The sequence below is a fragment of the Vidua chalybeata genome, chromosome 6 (assembly GCF_026979565.1).
Source record: "Vidua chalybeata isolate OUT-0048 chromosome 6, bVidCha1 merged haplotype, whole genome shotgun sequence".
Classification (NCBI taxonomy): Eukaryota; Metazoa; Chordata; class Aves; order Passeriformes; family Viduidae; genus Vidua; species Vidua chalybeata.
In genome coordinates, this window is record NC_071535.1 from 55,810,418 (window position 1) to 55,834,116 (window position 23,699).

The following is a 23,699-nucleotide window of genomic DNA, read 5'->3' on the forward strand; positions in this document are numbered from 1 at the left end:
GGTGGGTGCAGGGATGAGGGGACAGGGAATAAATACCAGAGTGATTTTATTGGTGGCAGGGGGACAGCTGCTCCCTCCCCAGGGCCAGGCCTGCTGGTCCTGCAGACCCCCTTTTCCTCCTTTCCTTCATCCTCCTTCTCCTCACGGTGTTCCAGGCACACCTGGCACCTGGAACCTGGGGCTGTCCGATGGCACCGCAGAGGGATCCTCATTCCCGGGGGATCCCTGAACCTCAGGGCTGCCCGTGGGATCGCGGGGGGCTGTGGCCTCACAGAGGGGGTCGGGGGGCACAGCGGGTGCCAAGGGGTATCCAGAGGGACTTGGAGTGGTCGGAGGGGGCTTCCCAGCACCCCAAATCGCTGGAGAGGGGCCGAGGGGGAGTGTGGTGGGAAGCAGGAGCTGGGCCAGGCGGTAGCGGAGGTGTTGAGGGGTGCCAAGGGGTGAATCTTCAGGGACTGGGGACTGGGATGAGAATGGGGGAGAGGATGGGGACTGGGTTGAGGACTGGGATGAGGATGGGGACGAGGATGGGGACGAGGATGGGGACAGGTCACTGCCCTGCAGCAGGAGCCGGATGTCTGGCTGACAGAGGGAGGATTTTGGTCAGCACCCCCTTCTTTCCCAGGACCCCCAGTCCAGAGAGGGCACATCCAAGTGCCTGGGGATGGATCCAGGGATCCCATTACCTGGGCAGGATGGGCAGCAGCCCACAGGCAGTGTGTGGGGCTCAGAGCAGGAGCGGGGGCACGGCCTCTCCTCACAGCTCACCTCTCCAAGCTGGAAAAACAGGGATCAGCCAGCCCTGCCAGCCCTTGCTGGGATCCAATGACACTAGCACAGGCAGCACGGACACGGGCATCCCCTGGGAATGGATGGAAGGTCTCACCTGGCAGGTGCAGCGGGTACAGGGCTGTCCCTCGGGAATGAAGCTCTGGCCGTTCTCCACCTTCCTGCCCTGGTAGTTGCAGTCTGCAGGAACCAAGGTCCAGAGGGGGTTTTGGGGGGCTCGGGGAGATTTTGGGGAGTTCAGGGGGATTTTGAGGATCCGTCTGAGCTCGTACCCTCACAGATGGGGCAGCACCGACCCTCGGGGTGGAAGGGGTAGGAGCACACAATGGCACATTCCAGAGGCGAGCAGGCCACCGAGCCCAGCTGCGAGAGACGGGAGAGACCCCCGAGGGCCGGGCGTTAGGAACCCCGGAGCGCCCCCGGAGCTTTTCCCTGCAATGGAGCCAAAAATCGGACTTCAGCCCACGGGCGGGAGCCGCAAATCCTCTGGGAATGCCCGGCCCAGCCCTCACCAGGCAGATACAGCTCAGGCAGGGATCCAGCGCCGACGGGAAGGTCTCATTGTTGGAAAAGATCCTCCCCATGTAGGTGCAGCCTGCGGGGAGAGGGGCTCAGGCGGTCCCCAGGCGGCTCAGAATCCCGGAATTCCGGGCGCGCCCTCACCTGCGGAGCAGTCGGGGCAGCACTGCCCGGGAATGCGGATGGGATAAGGACACGTCTCCACACAATCCGTGCGCTGGCAGCTCACGGAGCCGTCTGCCTGCAGGCGGGAACACCCTGACAGACACCTCGGGATTCCCAAACCCACCGGATTTGGGGGATTTGGGGCCTGCCAGGCCACGGGCATCCTGAGGGCGGGAATGGAGCAGGAGCCGTGTGCTGGGGCAGGGATAGGGAAGAGGGAATGAAGCAGAGCAGGTTCTCATTCACCTGGCAGATGCATAACTCACAGGGATCGCCCGGAGACCAGATCTGTCCAACGGGAAACTCCACACCATTGTCATCCAGGAAGCAACCTGGGTAGGATCCCTGTTCCCAGCTGTCCTGTAAAACCTACCCTTCCTGTCCCCAGGGGTTCCCTATATTCCACTCTTCCTGTTCCTAGGTATTCCCCATCTCCCATTCTTCCTATCATCAAGTATCCACACATCCCACCTGTGTCCTCCACATCCCACCCTCCCTGTTTCCAGCTGTCCCCCCTCATCCCACCCTGCCCTTCCCCACATCCCATCCCCAAATGTCCCAACATTCCACTTTCCCTGTCCCCAATTGTCCCCCACATCCTCTATCCCAACTGTTCTTCCCATACCCATGGCCATTCCCAGTTCCTCCAGCATTTTTCCCTCATCCCTCTCCCTGTCCCTCCCTGCCTATTCCCAGCTGTGTCCCTCATCCTGACTCACCGGCAGGAGCTGGAGGGTCCCGGCAGGTGGAGCAGCACTGCCCGGGACCCAGGTGCCGCTGGTGCTGGGGACAATCCAGCATGGGGCAGGGAGTGAAGGAACATTCCACCTCTCCTCCCTGGGAACAGAGGAATGGGTCACCTGCTGGCCCTACCATCAGCCCTGAGCAAAGCTGGGATGCCCCCAGCAGGTGCTGGGAAGCACTGGAGTATCCCTGGGGATCCTCATCCCTGCGGACATCCAGGACCCACCTGGCAGACACAGGTGGTGCAGTCGTCCCCATCCAGGCTGAACCGGGCTCCGTGCGCGTATGTGCGTCCCCGGAAATTGCACTTTTCTGGGAAAAGGGGAAGGAGCGGTGCTGGAGAGCCAAGCATGGCTCTTCCCTAACCCCCAGCCCAGCCCGGGGGTCCTCACACCCCCAGACTAGGGGTCCTGGGATCACCTGGATTGCAGGAGCAGCAGTCAGCAGGAGAGGGGCTGGGGCAGGATCCTGGGGGGCATTCTGGGGAGAGGCAGGAGACATTCCCGGCCTGTGGAAGGGAGTGTGGGGCTGGGAAAGAGGACCCTGATTCCCCATGGAGGGATGATGGGAGGGTGTCATCCACTCCAGGGCATCCCAATCCATAGATGGGCCAGGATGCAGGATGAGGGTTCCCAGGGGTAAGTGTCTCCAGGGCTGGGAGGTTCCCAGGGATGAGGGGGCATTCTCTCATCCCAATCCAGCTCACCAAGCAGACGCAGACGGTGCAATTCCCATCGGATGGGGAGAAGACATCGCCCTCTGCCCTGGCCACCCCCTCGTGCAGGCACCCTGCAAGCCATGAGGGTCAGGGGCATCCCCCTGGGAATTCATGGGGGGCCATCCTGGGAATTGGGGGGATCAGGGGGTTGGGACTCACCCGTGCAGGTGGGGCAGCAACCCCCAGCCGGAGCAGGAAGCGGGTGGGAGCAGGGAACAGAGCAGCTCACGGTGTCACAGAGGACTCGTCCCCCCTGCCAGGACATGTGGTGGCTCATGCCAGATCGGGATGGTGCCACGGGAAGGGGTGGGAGGATGGGATGCTCACCTGGCAGGTGCAGCTCTGGCAGCCTGGCTCTGTCCAGCGACTGCCAGGCTCCCGAGAGATCCCCTGGTGCCAGCAACGACGGGATGGTGGGATGGAGGTTCCAGGGGCTCCCATGGCATGTGGGGATGGCTCAGGGGACAGGGATGGGGAGGAGGGAGGGAATTGGGTACCAGGAGCTGCCACAGGGAGGAGGGGAGAGGGGGAGCCCCTCGGGAGCAGGTGGGAACCAGGAGGGAGCAGGACAAGGGTGGGTGGATGCTGCAGGGATTGCAGGATGGGCGACGGGGCCAGGATAGATTTGGGGTACCCTATAGGAAGGAAATCAGGAAGGCAGAGACATCACTTGGGGCAGGCAGGGAGAGGGGAGCATCCCACTCTGTTCCTCCAGCCAGGAGAAGGACACAGATACCTTCGCAGGACACCCTGTCCGTGCTGAGCCGGTATCCAGGGCGGCAGGAGCAGCGGAAGCTGCCGGGAATGTTGTGGCAGCTGTGCTGGCAGGAGCGGCGCGTGCCAGGCCGCCGGCACTCATCCACATCTGTGAGATAAGGGAATGAGGCAGGAGGTGCTGCACCCCGGGATGTGGCCCAGGAAAGAGCACCAGGATGTGTCCTCAGTAGGGCCCACACAGGGAGGAGGATGAGGTGGCAGCACTGTAGTCATGGGCTGATGGACACCTCCATCCCTTGGGATTTGTGACATGATGAGGGAAGAGGGTCTGGCACAGTGCCCCCAGGCTCATGGCCACCTGCATCCCTTGGGATTCATGGCATGGAGAGGGATAAGGATTAAGCCTGGTGCTTATACATGCAGGGCTCAGTGACTACCTCCACCCTTGGGATTCATGGTATGGAGAGGGAAGGGGGTGTGCCACAGTGCTCAGGGTCTCAGGGCCACCTCCATCCCCCGGGACTGATGGGAAGAGCCCCATCCTGGTGCTCACCCACGCAGGAATGCCGATTCCCGTGGAGGTGGTATCCGGGCCGGCAGGAGCAGCGGTAGCTGCCCACGCTGTTCTCACAGTGGTGCTGGCACGGCGTGGCCTGGCATTCATCCGTGTCTGGGGGTTGGGATGAGGGTCAGGATCCCTCGGGAGCCCCAGCCGCCCCCTGGGACCCCACGCACCCCGGCAGCTGCGGCGGTCAGCAGAGAGCTCCCGGCCAGCTCCGCACTCGCAGGCGAAGCCGCCCTCCGTGTTCACACACGTCCCCTCGCAGGCCGCGCTCTGGCACTCATCGATGTCTAGGGGGACACAGGGAACGGTCAGATTTGGGGTGTGGGCACCACTGGGATGCCCACTCCCGTCAGGATATACCACCTCCACTCACCGGTGCAGCGGACGCCGTTGGCCGTCTCGGCCATGGAGAAGCCAACAGGACACACGCGGGCGACCTCCTGGCAGCCGCCGTGGTTACAGGACAGGTCGCAGCCGTACTCTCCGCAAGTTCCCGGCGGTTCTGGAACACCGACATGGCGTCCACGGGGTACCCATGCCACCCCAGGACCACCCGCTTCCCATCCCACTCCATGGATCTCCCAGGGATGGGGACAGTGCCAGGGAGAGGTGACAAGGAGACACAGTCACCTCCATCTCCTGAAATTTGTGGCATGGAGAGGGAAGACGGTTGGCACGGTGCCCACGGGTTCGTGGCCATCTCCATCCCTTAGGATTTATGGTGTGGAGAGGGAATGGCATCCGGCATAGCCACTTCTCTCAGTACCTGGGCAGGTGATTCCCTGCTCTCCATCCGGGCACATGCAAAGGTTGGGAGCGATGCAGGAACCACCACCGCAGCCGAAGGAGCAGAGCGCTGTGGGAATGGGAACAGGAGCTCTGGGAATGGGAACAGGTGCCCCACAAGCCCCCCAGACCCCCATACTCACGCAGGGTGCACTTCCCGCTGCCCGGGGACAGCATCCAGCCAGGACAACATCCGCTGCCGGAGCCTGGGAAGCAGACGTGGGGCCCCACGCGACGCCTGTGGGACACCAGAGCCTGAGGCCACCCTGTCCTGAGCCCCCTGCGCAGAGCAAAGGTCCCAGGAATGTGAGGAGAGGGGGACAACCGGAGTGGTCAGGATGTGCCCATGGACCGGGAAGCAGAGCATGGCACGGATCAGAGGAAGGTAGGATAAAGTGGGACAGAGAGGGGACAAGCACTTCCCAGCCATCCTGAACATCCCAGCACGTGGTGACAGGAGAAGCCTCCCCCGGCTGGACAGGGACACGTGGAGCAAGACAGGGATGTGGGGAGAAGGACAGGGATGCGGGGAGAAGCACAGGGATGCAGGGAGCAGTGTCATGCTCCCCTGGACCCGGAAAGAGGGAGGGAATTGTGGGGTGCCAGCTCCTCCGGTTGGGACCCCTCTGGCCAAGCCCTCCTGCAGCTGGAGGCAGGGGTAGCCGCAGCTCGGCAGGCTGCCCATCCCAGGTGTAGATGGAAGAGGAAGAAGGAAAAGGGGGGAATCCAGCTACCTCTCCACGGCAAAGCTGGCCGGCTTCTTCCTCGCGGGATACACCCTGCTCTGGCCGCTGGAGAGGAACAGGGACACACAGGCAGCCTGGAAGAGCAGCTCCACCAACATGACAGGCGGCTCCAGCACGTCCCGGCGCCCGCCTTCCCGCCTGCCTTCCCGCTGGCCCTTGGCCCTGCTCCTCCTCCTCCCGCCGAGCCGGGAACAATGCGGGATTGCGAGAGCGGGGGGGGGGGGGGTCGCCAGCGGCACCCACCCACTCCCCCCCAAACCCACACGGGAGGCCCGGGTTCACCCCAAGGTTGTCCCGTTCAGCTGGGGCGAGTGGTGGCATCCCGGTCATTCCTGCCCTGGCTGCGCGTCGGGGAACGGGGTCCCCCCTAGGTTTGGGAAACAGCGGGAAAGGCGTCCCCCCTTCTCTCCTTTCCCACATCTGGCAAAGATCCGGCATGGCCTCTCCCCACCCCTCCTCCTCCTCCTCCTCCTTCTCCTGGAGGCGCTGGGCTGCCTTCCCAGCCCTGCACGGGGACCCACGCGGCGGAGAAAGGGGCCAAGTGGAGCCGGGATGGTGGGATGCATCCAGGAGGGAGAGGGATGCTGCGGTACACCCCACTCTGGTGACCCCCAGATTCCCCCCAGCCCCGTGCCCCCATCCCAGGGCAGGGAATGAAGCAAAGGTCAGAGGCAGGTAAATGATTGATCCAATGGAGCAAAAGACGCTGCAGCCTCCAAAATTCCCAATCCAGCATGGCTTTCTCCCCACAAAATCCTGATCCCAAGGGTTGGGATCACCCAGGCAAGACACAGCTCCCTTCCAAATAAAAACCATGGTATTGGGGGGTCCTGCCAGTTTTTTAGGAACCCAATGCAGCCATGAGAAGCTCCTGTCCAAAGGGAATGTGATCCCAAATCCCTGGGAGGCAGCTCCAGTGGCAGTGGATAAACAATGATCCAGCCCTAGCCAGCAGCGGTTTTATCCCAGAAAAAGCAGGGTGCCAACATTGCATTGGCACCACCACCCCCAGTTTTGGTGGGAAAAGGAGAGTGCTTCCAGGATCCAGGCTGTGGCTCTCCCTGGGCCTCCCAAAATTTGGGAACAGGCTGCTCCAGGCAGGTAAACAGAGCCCGAGGTAATAAAAGCAGCAGCACAGAGTCCAAGGTCACTGCCTGCTCGCCCAGCTCTCGGAAGAGATGTCCAAATATAGCCTTGTCCCTGTGGTGTCCTCTGAAATATGGGATGGAAGCGGGAGCCAGGGATGATTCCAGCACGAGCTGTCTCTGGGAGGGAAGGATTTGAGAAAAACCCGTAAGGAATGGGACTTGGGGGGCACTTAACCAAGGGCTACAGGGGAGATCCAGGCTGGGGAGAACATGGAAAGATCCAGGATAACCCCCAAATTCCATGAGAGATGTGAAGGAGGTGGGAGACCACAAGAACTATTAATGAGTAGCCAGAGGCTGGAAAATCCAGCTTTCCCAAAAAACTCCATTACAATCTGCCTCTCAAGGCACTCACAGTGCCACTGGCTACCAGGCAAGGAATTAAAATTTCCTACAAATCCAAGAAAAGCCAGAAAAATGCACCTGGAAAACAGGTGTCCCCAAGATCTCAGACCCTCGGACATGGATATCATCATTCCTCAGGACACAGATATTTCCTCTTGGACTACTTTATTTGGTAAAATTCTGAAATCAGCAATAGCTTAAACTTCCCAGAACTTCCCTCCCTGAGCAAGGCATGGATCCTATGGAGAGAGAGTTATTCTGCTTGGCTCCAGCCTTGGCTGCTCCTCCAGCTTTGATTCCTCTTCCAAAAAACCACAAGGGTAAAAAAAAAAAAAAAAACAGGATCAAAAGCAAAACCAAAAGCCAAAAAAAGTAATAAAATATCTAAGGACACCAGGGAAAAGGGAATCGAGGCGAGGGCATCAGATCCCAGTGGATCACCCAAGGAAAGGGACAGTTCTGGGCCCAGCCAATTCCGCAGAATTCATAAATCCCAGCAGGAGATGACTGACACCTCCCCAGATTCCTAACAAGCTGCGTCCCCTGTGAGATTCCATCCCCCTCTGGCCACTGCTGCCAGTGTTGGGCACAGCTGGGGAAGGATTCCCTTGCTCCATGTGGAGGGTAGGGGTAGGGAACAATCCTGAGTCCTGCTAATGGATCCGGGTCAGCTCCTCTACGATCTTTATCAGGTCATCCACGGTGGCTTCCCTCTTCATCCCGCTTCCATCGTCGATCTGCACAGGGAGGAAAAGGCATTGGAGACATTGGCAGGTGCCAAAAAACATTCCCAGATCATTCAGGAAGGTGTGGATTTAGCACTTCCCAGAGAGGCTTGGTTTAGTGGGAGGTGCCTTTAAGTCCCTTCCAACCCAAACCATTCCATAACTCTACAATTCCATTATTTACAGAGCCTAGATTCCTGAGGAAGATCCTTGAAGGATCCAAGGCTACATTCCCAAGCTCACCTGCAGGTTTGCCACCACTTCCTGCATCTTGGGCCTGCTGATGTCCAGGAAACTCTCAATCAAGTCTCCATCGATGAATCCTGTGGCTGGTTCTGTCTTCCGTTCGGTGTGAAACGATCTCCAGGTGCCACTGTCAAGGAGCCAAATCCACAGGGAATAACACCAGCCCTGGACATGGTTAAAGGTGGGATGGCAGTGCTGGGTTAATGGTTGGACTCTGTGGTCTCAGAGAGATTTCCCATCTTTAGTTCCATGATTGCTCAGGGCAATGGAAACCGACTCCCACCCTCTCCAGCTGGTAAACTCTACCCAGCACAATCTCCTGGCTGGAATGCTAAAGGATATAAGGAATGCTCAATCTTCCCCACGCTCTTGATGACTTTGTTGAGCCTGTTCTGCATGTCCAGGAGCAGGTTGTACCAGCTTTCCGACAGGGATGTCACCAGGCCTGCACGGGAATAACGGTCATAGGAATGTGGCAGGGGGCGGAGCTGGATGAGCTTTTCAACCCAAACCACTCCAGGATTCTGCAGGGAATCCTCAGCCCCTGCTCCTTACCGATCATTCCATTGACAGTGCCAAAGAGCACGGATCCCTGGGTGGGCGTGGAAGTCTCTCCCAAGTTCTGCATGACTAGGGATCCATGGCAGAAGACATTGACGAACTCTCCCAGATGGGATAATCCCACTTCCTGCAGGTGCTGCCGCTCCTCATCTGTTGTGGCCGCGCTGGAATCCCAAACACCGCTCAGTCCCGAATGGGGGCACTCCAAAACTTTCCCTTGCTCCCAAAAGCTGAGAATGCTTCTCCAGTTTTCCTGAAGATCCATCCCATCATCCCATCCCTCCCAGCACGTGCTGTCCCATCCCATTCCCAATCCATCCCAACCAGTTTACCTGTCCTTTTGGCACACGAACAGATTGAAAGCGTTCTCTGCTCCCAAGAAATTATCATCATCCAGGATCTCCACGGCACTCATCCAGTTTGGATTGAAATCCCGGGCAATCTGGAAGGGGTCAAGAAGGGACACGCTGTGTCCAGGTGGCCTGGCCTGGGATCCTGCATCCTCATCCCACCCAACACCAGTATTCAGGAGCAAGGGGGGATCCAGCATGTCCCTCTCTGCTCCAGGAAGCAGCTGAGCAGGAAAGGCACTCCTGGAGATGGTCCTAGTCCAAGTGGCACTTGGATAACATACTGGGAAATCATGGAGCAGCCTATGCCAAGGCCACTCCAGCAATTTAAACCTCCATTCCAAGTGGACAGCAGGCATCCCAGATGGCATCTCCCACCCACCAGGCACCAGCTGCTCTTCCCACAGCCAGTTCCCTAGAAACTGAGGGATCCATCCCTCCAGAAACCACAGGGATCCATGTCAAACCTTATCCAGTCAAGCCTAACTCCTCCTTTTATCCCCTCCAACACCATTCCCTGTGCCCAGAGCGGTCAGAATTGATTCCTGGCACCACTTCCGTACCTCCTCGAAATTCCCTTCCATGGGTTTGTAGGCCAGGAGCAGCACGGAGCGCATGAGGTCTCCCACCAGGATGAAATCCCCCTTGGTTTTCAGGTACAGGGCCATGATGTTGTTGTAGTGGTTGCACTCCGTGCGCAATTCCTTCTCCGCTGTCCACTCGTACAGGCGGACCTGTGGGATGGGACACGGATCGGGATTCTCCACATGGGAGCTGGGATATGTTCTGCAGCGGACACCTGGCTGACATCCAGATCCACAAGTACACTCCCAAAAAAAAGTCAGAGCCTTGCCTACCGTGCTGTTGATGCTGGCTAACAGCTTCCCATTGAATTCCACCATGGAATACACAGCTCCCTTGACCTCCTTCTCAGCCAGGCTCTGCAGCTTCCCTGGAATAAAGCCAGGCATTACTTGGGTTGTTTATCCAAAGAGTGGGAAGTCAAGGGGGTTCAGCTGAGCTGGCCTGAATTCTGCTTCCTAAAAAAACTGCCTCTGAGGGGGACAAGTGACATGGAAAGCAAATCCTACAATACAGGGCTGGTGTGGGATTCCTGGGCTTCTCTAGGAGACAGGGGGAAAGGGAGCACAGCGCCTACAGACCCCAACAACAGATTCCTTGGGAAAAGCTGCCTGCTCCTGTGACACAAGCTCTCTGGGGTTTGAGGAGCTCATCCCTGATCTCCCACCAAAAAAAGCTGGATTTTTCCAGGTGAGAACACCTTGTTCTTACCATCGGAGTAGTGGAAGACGACGATCCGGCCCTGCTTGGGCTCTGCTTCCTCAGGATACACCATAGCAGTGCCCACAATGAAGTAGGTGTTGGGATCCTTTCCCAGCTTGCAGGAAACCAGGCTGAGGGCGTACTCATTTTGCAGAAATTGGTGAGCATGGAGCACTGGAAAAAAAAAATAAACAGGAAAAGTAGGAACAACTGGGATCCCAAAGTCCTTAAACTGAAAGCTTAAGACACATCCTAGAGATTCCCTTCCCTATTCCCCACCACCTTGTGCCATCAAAAATTGGTATTCCCTAAACCTTATGGCTGATGTTCCTCCCAGAAAATGCTTTGGCTGAAGCTCTCTTGGGTTTCTCCAGGAGGGAAAAGCTGGATTTTGGGATGGGACAGGTACCTTCAAAGGTGTGCTGGTCTATGATGAGCAGGTTGTGCACTTCCACCTCCTCTCCGAAGGATGTCTCGTGCGGAGCTGTGCTGCTGGAAAACAGCTTGCTGGTGCTCACACTGCTGGACAAGGCCTGGGAAACAGGAAAATCCGTCACATCCCGGTGCTACTTGGGATATCTGCACAGCCTCAGGTAGCCAGTGAGCAGGAAAAGGGATGGGAGTACAGGTGGAGGAAGGAATGAGTAAAGGGACACACTCCCTGCTCCTGCAGGGCTGAGTGATGATGTTAATCTGAGTTTACACAGATCTGTGGCTTCCAGAGCTGGATCCTTGGGAAAAGGAAAACCTTGGAGGCCACACAGAAACCTGTATGGGATATGCAAGGAGCAGCACCCAAAAATAAAGGGGATCAGGTGGAACAGTGGCTCTGTCACCCCCTTGGAGAGATCCCACCATCCCATTCCTCCCCAGCTGAGGAACAGGACTGGACTCACAGCTTTGGAAAGGAGGACCATCAAGGAGAACCTGGATCAGGAATTCTGATCCCCACAGCATAGGGATGACTCAGCCTGGGATCTCACCTGGGTGCTGGCACTGGGTCTGAGCGCCGTGGTGCCTCCACTGGCATCCTGCACCTCGATCCGGCTGGAGAGCACCCCGAAGCACTGGGATACCTCTTGGTAGCAGATTTTCCTGTGGGATAAACAGAGCCATGTCAGTGGGAGAGCCAGGAAAGGCCATTCCAAGAGCTGTGGAAGCAACAAGAACTGTCTGTTTGCTCCTGTGATGGCAACATCACCCCAACCCTTGTCCTGTGCAGCAGAGCACCCAGATCCCAGGAATCCTCACCTGGGTGACTCATAGAGGGGAACAGTGCGGATGTGCAGCTTCTGGATCTCATCAATGGTGCCAATGGTCAGGGTGCTGTTGTTGGCCAAGGCCAAACTTGTGGGGAAAAAAATCATGGAAAACTGGATGAAACAGCAAGAACCTCCCTCTCCTCCATATCCCTTAGGATCAGGAACTCGTGGTGGGCTCACCTGTCAGGATATCCGTCGGAATTGAGGGGGCACATGTAGTTGACCTCCTTGAGGTTGACGTTGGAGAAGACCAGCTTGTGGTTGCTGCTGTAGATGACGGTGGGGCGGTCGGAGCAGGCGAATACGTTGGTGGTGGACAAGGAGCGGAATGTCCTCAGCACCGTGGGCTGTGTGCCCAGGGTCACCTTCTTCCTGTCACTCAGCAAGCCTGGATTCAAAGGGAAAAGGGATTGGGATATGCCACAGCACCTCAGGGAAAAAAGGATTGCGGGTAAGTGCACGCCAGATTTAAGAATCCATCTCCTTCCTCCAGTGTACTGTAGAAATTCCCCAGCCCACAGCCAATCCCACCTGAGCATGAGGCTGAGAAAGCAAGGAGGATCTTTCCCAAAAAACTGGAAAGGAAGGGAAAAGGTCACCTGTCTCAAGGCTGAGGCCAAAGTAGAAGAGAGCTCCATCCCCCAGGGCACACAGGAGGTAGTGGCTGCTCTCAAAGGTCGTCATCAGGATGGAGCGAGGGATAATCTCTGTGGGAAGCAGGGAAAGGGATGGATGAGGTCACTCAGGACATGGACAACGACCACTGCCACTCTTGGGAGGCTCCTACCTCCTCCCAGCATCTCCTTGTGCAGCAGCTCGAAGGACGGGAGCTTCAGGATGCGGGCAGAGATGTCAGTCCAGAGCCCGATGGCACAGAGCGGGGACATCCCGTTGGAGTCTCCCAGGGGGGTGATGTCCAGGCAGGCCACCTCGTGCTCCATCTCCGTGCAGCTGGGAGGAAGAAGGGAGGACAGGTGTCCGTCAGGATCCCAAATCCCAGCATCCCAAGAGCCCTCAGGATGTGGGCTCACCTGATCTGCCGGAGCTCCTGGGGCCGGATTTCCAGGTAGTACAAGGCTCTTCCCACGGCCACCACCACCTGGTTGCTGTTGCAGGAAGCGACGCTGATGTTCTTCCCATTGGGCTCTTTCCACTCGCTCACCAGGGATTTGGGCTCCTGGCTGACCAGTCGCACCGATGCAGACGTGATCTGGGAAGATAGACAGGAAAAATCACGGAAAACAGTGTTTGCAAGGTAGGTGGCACAGAAAGAACCTCCCTCTTTCCATATCCCTTAGAAACATGAATCCAGAATCCTGTTTGCTGATCCCATCAACTCAGGGAAGCACTCCAACCTCTGTCCTGGATATGCCACAATCCATATGGCACCAGGAGACCATATCCATGTTTTCCTCATGCTGGATTTACCTGGATCAGCTGCTGATGCGCCACGTTGCCACAGAAGAACGTCTGCTGGTCATCCACAAATCCTGTGAGCTCTGTCTCTTCTACTTCCTCTCCGTTCAACATCAGCACCCTGAGCAGGGAAGGGAATTCCCGTTAATTCCTGCTCCAACATGGGGCTGAGAGCCTGGATCAGCTCATCCCACCTTTACCTGGTCTGGCCAACAAATGACAGCACCAAGGTGTTGTCCGTCTCCCGGTGCGGATCTGACCTCAGTGGCCACAATCCTGCAACAAGGGGGTCACAGTTCCTCACAATTCCACATCTCAACCTCATCTGTGCCCACCATGTCCCCCCTCAGGCTGTGGAACACCTCCCACACCTTTAATTCCTGGCAGGTCAATGCTGGCATGTTCATGGATCCCGATGCCATTCCGGATGATCCGTAGCGATCCCTCTTTGAAGGCCCCAGAGCAGGTGACCAGCTGGAGGAAAAGCAGATGGACATTACCAGCTGTGGCTGGGAAGCTCTCCCACTCTTCTCTGGGAGGTCCCATTTCTCATGGAAATGGGGAAGCCATTCTTGAATCATGGAATCCTGGAATGGAAGGGACCTGAAAGATCCACCAAGGCCAGGCTGGACAGGGCTTAGAGCAACCTGGTCTAGTGGAAGGTGTCCCTGCCCACGGAATGAGATGATCCTTAAGGTCTCTTCCAACCCAAACCATTCTGGCATTCTATGATTTTACTGACACACTCAGCCAAAAATTCCCAGGAGTGAGGAGGGAAAAGCAGGAATGTTACCTGGCCTTGGCCTTGCCTCTCCAGGTCCACCACGCACATGTCCACAATGGGCCCGAGGTTGGTGAAGGTCTCCATGGCCACCACGTAGGATCCCTGCTCGTTGCTGTCCACGTTGAGCTGGGAATAAATACTGGAATCAATTTTTGTCTTTCCAGAGGCAGGACAGGGAAAGGGCAGGCAAGGAGAAGATAGGAAAATGTATCCACACCTCCAGACTTTGATGGAAATTGAGTCCTGTGGGAGCACACAACCAGGAGCTGCCACGTACCTTCACGAGCTGGGAATCTCCAAGCCTGGAGCCAACAAACACCACTCCATTATCCAGGTAGGTCAGGCACTCGGCAATGGATGTCTGGGAAACGGGAAGAGGCAGGTGACCCACCAGTGGCATGGAAAGGTCCTGGCACACACACATACGCCTTCCACCACTAAGCTGTTATCCAACAGAAAAACCCTGGGCATGGGAAGGGGATTTAATCCCTTCATAAACCCCACAGAGTCCATGCTCCTCCCAGTACAAGTACCAGGAAAAAAAAATGGGAAAGAGGTATAAGTTTAAGTGCCCACAGGGAATTTTCCCAACAGTTCAGGGCTGTGACAAATGTAAAGCATCAACACCTCCAGCTCCCAAAATTCCCACTCATTCCTGAATGGATTCTCCTTGGGAGAATCCCAGGCAAATGCCAGGGATGGCCCAGGTGATTCCTACCTCTCCCAGCAGCTCCACACGCAGATCCTTCAAGGTGACAGTGCCATCCATCTGTTCCTCCTTCTCCAGGAGCAGCATAAAGAGTCGCCCTTCCATGTCTCCCAGCAAATACCGCGATCCGTTGGGATCCACGCGGTTGTGGCACACAATGGTGCTTTGCTGCAGGGAAAGCAGGGAATTCTAGGATTCCACTGGAACAGCCCCAAACCGGTCCCCAAAAGGTCTGTGCAGGTGACGCGTTCCCAGCTCCAGTATCCCACCCATTCCAGAGCTCCAGGAGTAGACTGAGACCTTCAGGCACCAATATTCCCATTTCTTGCTCCAAGGTTTCTAGCCTGTCCTTATTTCCATCTTAAAAGGACCTTTGGATGGCAATTCCAGCCTTCTTTCAGCTCGGAGCAGCACCTCAGCCATGCCACTGGAGCTTCCTCCTCTGATTAAATGTGGGAAGTGGCCTGTTATTCCCACAAAACCCACAAGTCCAATTGCTGTCCCGAAATCTTTAAGCCTTTTCTCCTCTTAACAAGTCTCCAAGGGGCTCATCCATGTTTTCCACTGCCTGAAATGAAGCCAGGCTCTGCCCTGGAACTGTGCCCAGACCATGCACTAATTCCTAATTAATCCCATTCCCTGGGGCCCAAACAAAATTCCAAGAGCTCTACAGAAAGAGGAGGCACACAGGGATCATGGATGTCCCTCGGCCCCCAAAAACAATGACCATGAAGCCAAACCTCAGGAAGTCCAAGTAAGTGGCACTGTTAGACCACACCTGGGACAACAGGGGTTTGAATTCCTGGCTGGAAGGCCTGGGAAAGGAGGGATTTTTTTGGGATGCAGCCCTGGATCCCCTCACCTTGATGATGGGAGGAGCGATAGCCAGATATTTATCCCCATTGTGGTAGGTGATGGATTCCTGCCCGATGATAATGGCACCCCCGAAGGGCTCCGGCACTGCGGGACGCGCAACAAACATGAGACAACCTGCCTGGAAAAAAGGAGCCATGCAGCCTGGAAAAACATGGCAAGATCTTTTACAAACAAGGCCCAACCTGCAATGACCATGGAGGCTTCGGCCTCCACATTTTCCTGCTTCCAAGGGCCTTTGTTGAATTCCTTCTCCCGCAGGGACACCTCATACGTCTTCACGTGGCGGCCCTGGGGATCCTGGAAGAGAAGCAAAAGTGGATGAGATTCCAGAAGTGAGGAGATTCCACCTCACCTCCTGCAAAAACACCATTCCAGGGAGCTTCTGAGGCCTCCCACCTCCTTGTCCTCCCCCACATCCACATGCCACCATTCTCCCAAATTTTTCCATATATAATTTCCCCCTGAGGAAATCTCTGTGCTGGAAAAGACTGAAAAGTATTTTTCCATTGTTTTACAACTGATATTCTGGAATTTGTGCTCCTCTGACAACTTGGGAACAAGTGGCATAATGGAGTATCACCCCCTCCTCCAGCTCTTGCAAACATTCAGGAATTCAGGGGGTTTTATCATATTTCCCTGTAGTTTCAGAACTTCCCAAAAATTATCCCAGCCGCTACAATCCTATTCAGACCAAGTCCTGGGATAATGGGTAATAAATGGAGAAAGAATCAAGGAAACAGCTAGGGAACATTCTCTTCTCCATAGGCAGGGATTAAAACAATCCAGAGGTTTATGATTGAGAACTGACATCCTGCTCCTGCTCCAAGGGTTCAAGTTGTTTTGACAGAGGTCGTGGCACCCTAAAGTTGGAAAAGCACTTTTCCAACTGTTCCCCCAGACTCCAGGTATGTGGTGACAAAGTGGTTTCCTCCCTTCAGGAAGTTTGGAGGGATCCAGCAGTGCCCAGACAAGGAATAATGGAGCCACTGCTGGCATGGGATTTCAGCTAAGCTCGGGATAGCTGGGAATTTAACAAAGGAAAGCTAATTCCTTGCTCAGTCAAAACAGCAAAGGCTCTTTGGATCAAAACAGCATCCAGAGAAGACCTGGAATGCTCGTTCCATAAGGAGCCAGGTGATGGGAGAGGTTATGAATCCTCTTTACACATCTGGAATCACTTACCAAAAATACCAAGCAGGCCACTGCCTTGTTTTTTAAGGAAAGGCTCAAGTCTCGCTATGGGAAACAATTGTTTGTGGATCTTGCTGGAAAGATCCCTAAACTCCTCCTGTGGGTATAACAAGGAAAATTCCCATCCAAGGCAGAGCTGCCCAGGAATCCTGTGGGAAAGCGTTGCTTCCTCCCTCCCAGAATTGGAAAAAGGCAGCATGGAGGAACATGGACCTGGAGGAGTTGGAATCATCCCTCATTCTGCCTTCCAAAAAGCCTTTGGAAAACCTTGGGAGCCCTTGGCTCCACCTGGGTCATCCATGGATAAGCAGGCACCTGGTAGACGAAGCAGATGGTGGGAGCTTGGCAGCCGTAAAGGAATTTCACGTCGATGACCTGGAGCTCTTCCAGGCGGATGTTGAAGGCCTTTAGTTCCTTGTTATCCCGATCCAGGGGGATGACCTTGAAGAGGCCATCATAGAGCCGCAGCCCGATCATCCGGCACTCGGGATCGATGATCCCGATGATCCCAGTCTCCGAGGGGCGCCCGATGCGATCCTGAGGGACAATTCCAGAGAGAGGGGAAAGAAAAAGGTGATTAGTGCCAGGACAATATTCCTGAAATACAGGGACAGGAATTAGATGCCAGCCCCTAGGTGAGGAATGGCTCCTTGCACACTTCCCAACAGGCTTGAGAATTCCAGCTGGGAAGCCACCGTGCCTAAGGAGGAGATGACTTTCCAACTGCCACACCTGGCAGAGCTCCCACACCACACAGCTTCACCACAAATTCCCACAGGACTCATTTCCCAGGGAAAATTCGGCCTCACAAGGAGTTTAGGTTTTAACTTTCCTTAAATGTAATTTATTTCCACAAGGTCTCCCAAGAATATAGTTGAATCCATAGGGACACAACTTGGAGCACCCTGGTCTAGTGGAAGGTGTCCACGGCACGGGGTGGAATGAGATGATCTGTAAGTCCTGTCCATTCCACACCATTCCAGGATTCCATGTGCTGGTTTAGATATCAGGAAGAAATCCTTTTCTGTGAGGGTAATGAGGCCCTGGGATGGATTTCCCAGAAAAATTGTGGCTGCCCCATCCCTGGAAATGTTCCAGCCAGGCTGGATGGGGCTTGGAGCAACCAAGGATAGCACAAGGTGTCCCTGCCCACAGAAGGGAACTGGATGAGCTTTAAGGTCTCTTTTCCAACCCATTCCCAGAATTCCACGAATCCTTCCAGAGACCTAGACTAACTCTGGAAACATCCTGAGACCCATCCCAGATCCAGCAGCCGGCAAGGAACCACCAACAGAACAACAGAAGTCCAACACCCTGCTGCACCAGGAAGGCAAAACCATCCCTAGGGATGGGAATTCCCATCCCAGGTGCTGCATTCCCCCTCACCTGCACGTTTCCATGGGCACGGGTGATGATGTCGATGCTATCCCCGTTCTGCTTGTATTCCAGGATGCAGGCGTTGTACTTGGCCGTCAGGATGAACAGCAAATCCTTGCTCTCCCCCTGCCCGAAAAAACCCGGTCAATGCAAATTCCAGGGGCGGACATTCCCATCCCACCCCGCCCAGGTGGGCACAGCTCCATCCCTGCTCTGCCAGCGCCCACCTTGGGGCGGAAGAGCTCCATGACGGCGGTTTTTCCGTACATTCCCACTTCCTTGACGGGCCGGAGCCCCTCGGCTGTCACGACGTAAATCTCCAGCCGGGTGTTTTTGGCAATCAGCAGGTTCAGGTCCTCCGCAGAGGTGAAGTGTCCTGGGAAAAGAGGGAAGGAATCCCAGAGGAGGGATCAGCTGGTACATCGGGGTGCCAGGCTGCACTTCCACAGCCTCCCTGGAGCATCCCAAAATCCCAGCAGCTTCCTTCCACAGTGCTAAACGCTCTCAGCAGCTGCTTTCCCTCAGCCTGCCCTCCTTGTTTTTCTGCAGAAATGTTCTCACTCTCTTTCCTCAGGAATCCTCATTCCTGGGGTCTCTTCCCACCCACGCCCAGCACTCCCGGGGCTCTTGGGGCTCCCGTAGTTTCCCCAGATCCCACTTTCTCTCACTCCTGTTGTGGATTTCAGGAGCACTTCGATCCTTCCTCTACCCCAAAATCCCTCAGTATCCCCAAACCCTCCGGTACCCCAAAACCCTCCGGTAAACCTAAATCACCGGTACCCCCAAATCCCCTCGTACTCCAAAACACACTCGTGAACCCCAAAAACCTCCCGGTACTCCCAATCCCTTCTCGGTGCCCTAAAAACCCCCCGGGACCCCCAGCGCCCCCCGGCACCTCCATCCCGCCGTGTTCCCCGTACCCCCAGCCCCCCAGTACCCCATAATCGCCCTCCCACGCTCTCCTAAACAGGGTGCTCCCGTCCCCCCCCCGCCCCGCGGTACCGGTGACGCAGCCATTGACGGCCGTCGGCTTCTGCGCCGTCACCACGTAGTTGTAGGACATGCTGGGGGAACCGGGAGGTCCCGGGGGGGGCGCGGGGGAAACCGGGGGGGAACGGAGAGCGCGGCCTCTCCGCCGCCGTCGCCGCCACTTCCGGGAAGTGGTTACACTGGGCCGCTCTAGCCCGCTGGGAGGACATGAGGGAGCAGACGAGAGGAGCCGCTCTAGCCGGCTGGGAGGACCGCGGAGAGCAGACGAGAGGAGGCGCTCTAGCCCGCTGGGAGGACCGTGAAGAGCAGCCGAGAAGGGCGGCTGGAGGACCCCGCAGAGGGCAGGTGTGGAGGGGGATGCGCGGGGGGTCTCCCCCAGAACCCGCGGGACCCGCGCTGATCCCACCCTGATCCCAAGCCGTATCCCGAAGGGAGGGCCCCACATGGGAGGGTGCAGCTCTGTGGCCCCCGAAACCTTGGGTAGGGGTCCCCGCTGTGAGGGGGGAGTGTGGATCCATCCAGGGCCTGCACTGAGAGGAGATCCCTGAACGTGGGAGTCCCCCCATCACAAAAAAAAGGGGGTCTCTGTTTGGGCGTGGTCCCATCCTGATTTCCCACCTCAAAAGGTGGTCCCTCTTTGATGGGAGAGCCATCACTGTCCTCTGTCATCCCAAAAAGGGGTCCCTGTTTAGAGGTTATCCCATCCTGGCGCCTCATCCCAAAAGGAGCTCCCGGCCTGGGGAGGTGTCCCTGTCTGGGGACAACTCCAATGCCAGCCCCATTCCCACCAGACACTCCCCATAGCATCACCATCACACCAGACACCATCCCATCCCGCCCCCTTCCCAGCCCCCACTCTCCGGACCGCTGTCCATTTCAGACTGGACCTTGCCCTCTTTCCGGACAGATTCCATCTTCGGATCCGAGTGCTGCACTCCGCTCCCATGGAGGTGAGCCTGGAGCAGGGGTGTTGGCATTCCTGTGGGGTTGGCATTCCTCCTTTTCCCATGCCACTGCTCCCCATTTTCCCCACAGGTTCCCAAAAAACTGGTGACAACGGTGTCCGGCTGTGCCGATGACGCTCTGGCCGGGCTGGTGGCCTGCAATTCCGGGCTCCGGCTGCTCCAGGGACACCGGGTGGTCCTTCGGCATGACCTGCAGGCCATCCGTGGCCGTGTGGCCCTGCTGTCCGGGGGGGGCTCCGGCCACGAGCCCGCCCACGCAGGTGAGACCCCCCTGTCCCACCTGTACCCTCCACCCACGGACACGGTGACGAGCCTCCTTCCCTCTCCACAGGCTACGTGGGGAAGGGAATGCTGACTGGAGTGGTGGCCGGAGCCATGTTTGCATCCCCGTCCGTGGGCAGTATCCTGGCAGCCATCCGGGCCGTGGCACAGGCCGGAGCAGGTTGGGAACACAGCGGGGTGGAATTCTGGGGTTCCTCCCTCCAGTGCTGCATCGTTCCCGTTGTCTCTACATCCATCCTGCAGCCGGAATCCTCCTGATCGTGATGAACTACACCGGGGACCGGCTGAATTTCGGGATGGCCCTGGAGCGGGCGCGGGCTGAGGGGGCCGACGTGCGCATGGTGGTGGTGGGCGACGACTGCGCCTTCACCACGCCAGGGAAAGCCGGGCGCCGCGGGATCTGTGGCACCATCCTCATCCACAAGGTTCTGCTGGGACCCTTTATGGGGATTTGGGGAATTCTGGGGGGTCGCTCACCCGCTCTGCCCGGGACAGGTGGCGGGAGCTCTGGCCGAGGCGGGAGCGAGCTTGGATGAGATCGAGAAGAAGGTGACGGTGACTGCCAAAGTCATGGGTGCGTTGTGTTATCTCATGGGAATGCTGTCCTGTGTCCCCCAGCCCTGAATCCCAAAAATCCCCCCAGTTTTAAGAGAACATTCCCACCTGCACAGGTACCCTGGGTCTCAGCCTATCTCCCTGCAGCATCCCAGGATCCAAGCTCTCGTTCCAGCTGGCTGAGGACGAGATGGAGCTGGGGCTGGGTGAGGAGCGGCCCCTTGGTGTCCCTCTGGGGTCCCTGGAGGGTCCGAATGTCCCTGCCCCCCCAGGGAGGCGTCACCAGGGCTGGGATGTGACACGGCCCCATCTCCATAGGGATCCACGGCGAGGCTGGAGTGCGCAGGATGAAGGTGAGGAGGAAATTCTGCTGCATCCTCCCCATTCCCAGATCTGCCTATTCCCAGACCTCCCTACTCTGCTCTTCCCCTCCTCCGTGTGTCCTCCAGGTGCTGCCGGCAGATAAGGCTGTGGAGACGATGCTGAAGCACATGACGGATCCATCCAATGCTTCCCACCTGTCCCTGACTCCTGGTGAGCTCCCCAGGACCCTCTGTGCTCCTCCAAATCCCCTGGATCCCAGTCTCACCCTGTCTGTCCCCCATCCTGCAGGATCCTCTGTGGTGCTCGTGGTGAACAACCTGGGTGGATTGTCCTGCCTGGAGCTGGGAATTGTGGCTGGAGCTGCTGTGCGCTGCCTGGGTGAGTGCAGAGGGGAGCTTGGGATCCCATTCCCTGGCTCCAGGCGCTCTGGAATGACCCTGTCTCAATCCCGGATCCCGCAGAGAACAGAGGGCTCCGCATCGCCCGGGCCATGGTGGGATCCTTCATGACGGCGATGGAAATGGCTGGAGTCTCCCTCACCCTCATGATGGTGGATGAGGAGCTGGTCAGGTTGATTGGTGAGTTCCCGGTGGGAATGTGGCCTGGGACTGGGGCACAGTGGTTTCCACATACTGGGTGATGGGACACAAGGTCAGTGGGATGTCTGGGGGTGGAATTCCTGGCTCCTGGGTGTGCCAGTGAGGATCCAATGGGATCCTGAGCCATCAGACACCTCTGGCTTCTCCAGATGCCAAGACCATGGCCGTGGCGTGGCCCAACATTCTCGCGGGACCGGCAACCACCCGGAGGGAGGAGGTGCCAGCACCGAAAGAGGCACCCAGGAAGCTGCAGGATGAGACTGGAATTGGTACAGGGCTTCCATCCCGTGTCATACCCCTCCGTGCCTCAGTTTCCCTCGGGAATGTGCAGGGATGCACCTTCTCTCCGCAGGGCCCAGCACGGCGCGGGTGGAGCGGGTCCTGCAGCGGGTGTGCAGCACCTTGCTGGATATACGGGATAAGCTCAACGAGCTGGATCGGGGAGCGGGTGACGGGGACTGCGGCCACACCCACGCCCAGGCAGCCCAAGGTGGGTGTGGGGACCATTATCCAGGGAGTTGTGGGGAATGCTCCCCCAATGGCACCTCCCAGGAGCAGGGAGCTCCCCAGGTCATCCCTTCTTGGGACTAAGGAAACCTGGGGTGTCCCTTCCTGTAATTGTATCCTGGAATGACTCTGCATCCAGTGGTAGCTTCTATGGAATTGAGGGCTGTCCCTGCTTGTCCCCACGGGGGACAGGGGATTGCAGGACCACCCCCATCCCGTTGTCCCTACCATTCCCACAGCCATCCAGGAATGGATGCGCTCCCGACCACCTCCGGCTGCCCCCGCCCAGCTGCTCTCCGCCCTGGCTGATGTGCTGCTGGAGCAGATGGGAGGCTCCTCCGGAGTGGTGAGTGGGAATGGAAATGGAAATGGGAATGGGGGAACACACCTGGCCGTGTTTCCAGCATGGGATTGATGGTATTCCCAAAGCTCTACGGGCTCTTCCTGACGGCGGCTGCCCGGAGCCTGCGTGACCGCAACGGTTCCCCGGCGTGGGCTGATGCCATGGACGCCGGGATTGAGGCCATGCAGAGGTCAGTGCCAGGGGCTGTGGAATCCCGGTGCCCCATGGGAATCCCAATCCCCCCTGAATTTCCCTGCCTCCCACACAGGTACGGAGGAGCCGCGCCAGGAGACCGGACAATGGTGAGTGCTGGGAGGGCCCAGGAGCCAGGAAGGCTTCCAGGAGGATGCCAGGGAGTTCCCACCTGGCCTCCCAGACTAATTCCCACTTTTCGCAGCTGGATTCGCTGTTTGCAGCCGCACAGGCTCTGCATTCCCTGCGCAATCCTGGCGCCGACCCGCTCCAAGTGCTGGCGGCAGCTGTCCAGGTATGGAGAACTGGGAGCTGGGATGGTGGGAGAATTGGATGGGAATCCCTGCTGTTATCCTGGAAAACACCCTGTTTTCCCGGGCAGAGCGCAGAGGCGGCGGCGGAGGCCACCAGGCACATGGAGGCTGGGGCAGGCAGAGCCAGCTACATCCGTTCATCCCGGCTGGAGCAGCCTGATCCCGGGGCTGTGGCAGTGGCAGCAGTGCTGGGAGCGGTGCTGGAGGGACTGCGGGACCCCCTGGGCACCCCCCAGTAATAACAGGGATGTGTATCCCCAAAAATCTGTGTCCCCTTGTAGTGATAGAGACGTGTTTCCCAATAAACCCTTGTGTCCCCCCCATGTGACAGGGAGGTGTATCCCAATAATCTCCCCTGTTCCTTCAAGGATGTCTTTCCCAATAAACCTTAGGATGTGGCCCCCAGTAATCCTCTATGTCCCCCATGCTAGCTTGGAGGGATGGGATGGTGAAATTTGGGGGTGTGGGGGTGCCCCCCGTTGCTCCAGGCTGGGAAGGAAGAGGGGAACAGGGATCCTGTGACTGGGGGAGGAAGGAAACCCAGCGTGTGGAGGGGAAACCACAGAGCTCACATGGCTCTGGGCACAGGGTCTGGGGGCAATTCT

General features: G+C 57.4%; 3 protein-coding genes across 3 annotated transcripts; 1 reads left to right on the forward strand and 2 right to left on the reverse strand.

Moving 5' to 3' along the window:
* Positions 1-29: 29 nt before the first annotated feature.
* On the reverse strand, positions 30-6,321 carry VWCE (von Willebrand factor C and EGF domains). The gene is made up of 20 exons (XM_053945219.1): positions 5,738-6,321; positions 5,147-5,241; positions 4,984-5,073; positions 4,591-4,719; positions 4,388-4,504; positions 4,206-4,322; positions 3,672-3,800; positions 3,263-3,570; positions 3,095-3,188; positions 2,924-3,006; positions 2,638-2,725; positions 2,444-2,529; positions 2,193-2,310; positions 1,720-1,805; positions 1,453-1,549; positions 1,302-1,384; positions 1,062-1,152; positions 887-969; positions 687-777; positions 30-578 (listed from the first exon to the last, which is right to left on the reverse strand). Exons 1-20 carry the CDS (start codon positions 5,845-5,847, stop codon positions 142-144), a joined length of 2,532 nt encoding a protein of 843 aa, XP_053801194.1. The 5' UTR covers positions 5,848-6,321; the 3' UTR covers positions 30-141.
* Positions 6,322-7,390: 1,069 nt separating this feature from the next.
* Positions 7,391-19,214, reverse strand: DDB1 (damage specific DNA binding protein 1). Its single transcript, XM_053946427.1, has 27 exons — positions 19,026-19,214; positions 18,251-18,399; positions 18,033-18,149; positions 16,962-17,183; positions 15,638-15,752; positions 15,442-15,539; positions 14,589-14,747; positions 14,148-14,231; positions 13,880-13,996; positions 13,458-13,560; positions 13,287-13,362; positions 13,099-13,207; positions 12,702-12,880; positions 12,458-12,621; positions 12,270-12,377; positions 11,851-12,058; positions 11,660-11,755; positions 11,392-11,503; positions 10,818-10,941; positions 10,418-10,582; positions 9,982-10,076; positions 9,688-9,858; positions 9,107-9,216; positions 8,769-8,938; positions 8,556-8,658; positions 8,211-8,334; positions 7,391-7,979 (listed from the first exon to the last, which is right to left on the reverse strand). Exons 1-27 carry the CDS (start codon positions 19,084-19,086, stop codon positions 7,896-7,898), a joined length of 3,423 nt encoding a protein of 1,140 aa, XP_053802402.1. The 5' UTR covers positions 19,087-19,214; the 3' UTR covers positions 7,391-7,895.
* A 109-nt stretch (positions 19,215-19,323) lies between these two features.
* Positions 19,324-23,503, forward strand: TKFC (triokinase and FMN cyclase). The gene is made up of 18 exons (XM_053946428.1): positions 19,324-19,358; positions 19,921-19,963; positions 20,049-20,238; positions 20,310-20,420; positions 20,504-20,685; positions 20,756-20,834; positions 20,932-21,021; positions 21,134-21,168; positions 21,265-21,349; positions 21,428-21,517; positions 21,601-21,717; positions 21,888-22,007; positions 22,091-22,228; positions 22,485-22,591; positions 22,675-22,778; positions 22,857-22,890; positions 22,986-23,075; positions 23,163-23,503. The coding sequence occupies exons 2-18, from the start codon at positions 19,958-19,960 to the stop codon at positions 23,331-23,333; spliced, it is 1,749 nt and encodes a 582-aa protein (XP_053802403.1). The 5' UTR covers positions 19,324-19,358; positions 19,921-19,957; the 3' UTR covers positions 23,334-23,503.
* The last annotated feature ends 196 nt before the right edge of the window (positions 23,504-23,699 follow it).

Coding starts and splice junctions, on each gene's coding strand:
- VWCE (XM_053945219.1), bottom strand. CDS start 5,847: ATGTTGGTGGAGCTGCTCTTCCAGGCTGCCTGTGTGTCCCTGTTCCTC. Junction 3,801..4,205: donor GAATCGGCATTCCTGCGTGG/GTGAGCACCAGG, acceptor CTTATCTCACAG/ATGTGGATGAGTGCCGGCGG. Junction 1,385..1,452: donor CTGCCCCGACTGCTCCGCAG/GTGAGGGCGCGC, acceptor CTCTCCCCGCAG/GCTGCACCTACATGGGGAGG.
- TKFC (XM_053946428.1), top strand. Junction 21,022..21,133: donor CGAGATGGAGCTGGGGCTGG/GTGAGGAGCGGC, acceptor CCATCTCCATAG/GGATCCACGGCGAGGCTGGA. Junction 22,008..22,090: donor GCAGGATGAGACTGGAATTG/GTACAGGGCTTC, acceptor TTCTCTCCGCAG/GGCCCAGCACGGCGCGGGTG.
- DDB1 (XM_053946427.1), bottom strand. CDS start 19,086: ATGTCCTACAACTACGTGGTGACGGCGCAGAAGCCGACGGCCGTCAAT. Junction 18,150..18,250: donor TGGAGCTCTTCCGCCCCAAG/GTGGGCGCTGGC, acceptor TTTTTCGGGCAG/GGGGAGAGCAAGGATTTGCT. Junction 8,335..8,555: donor GGGAAGATTGAGCATTCCTT/ATATCCTTTAGC, acceptor TGACAGTGGCAC/CTGGAGATCGTTTCACACCG.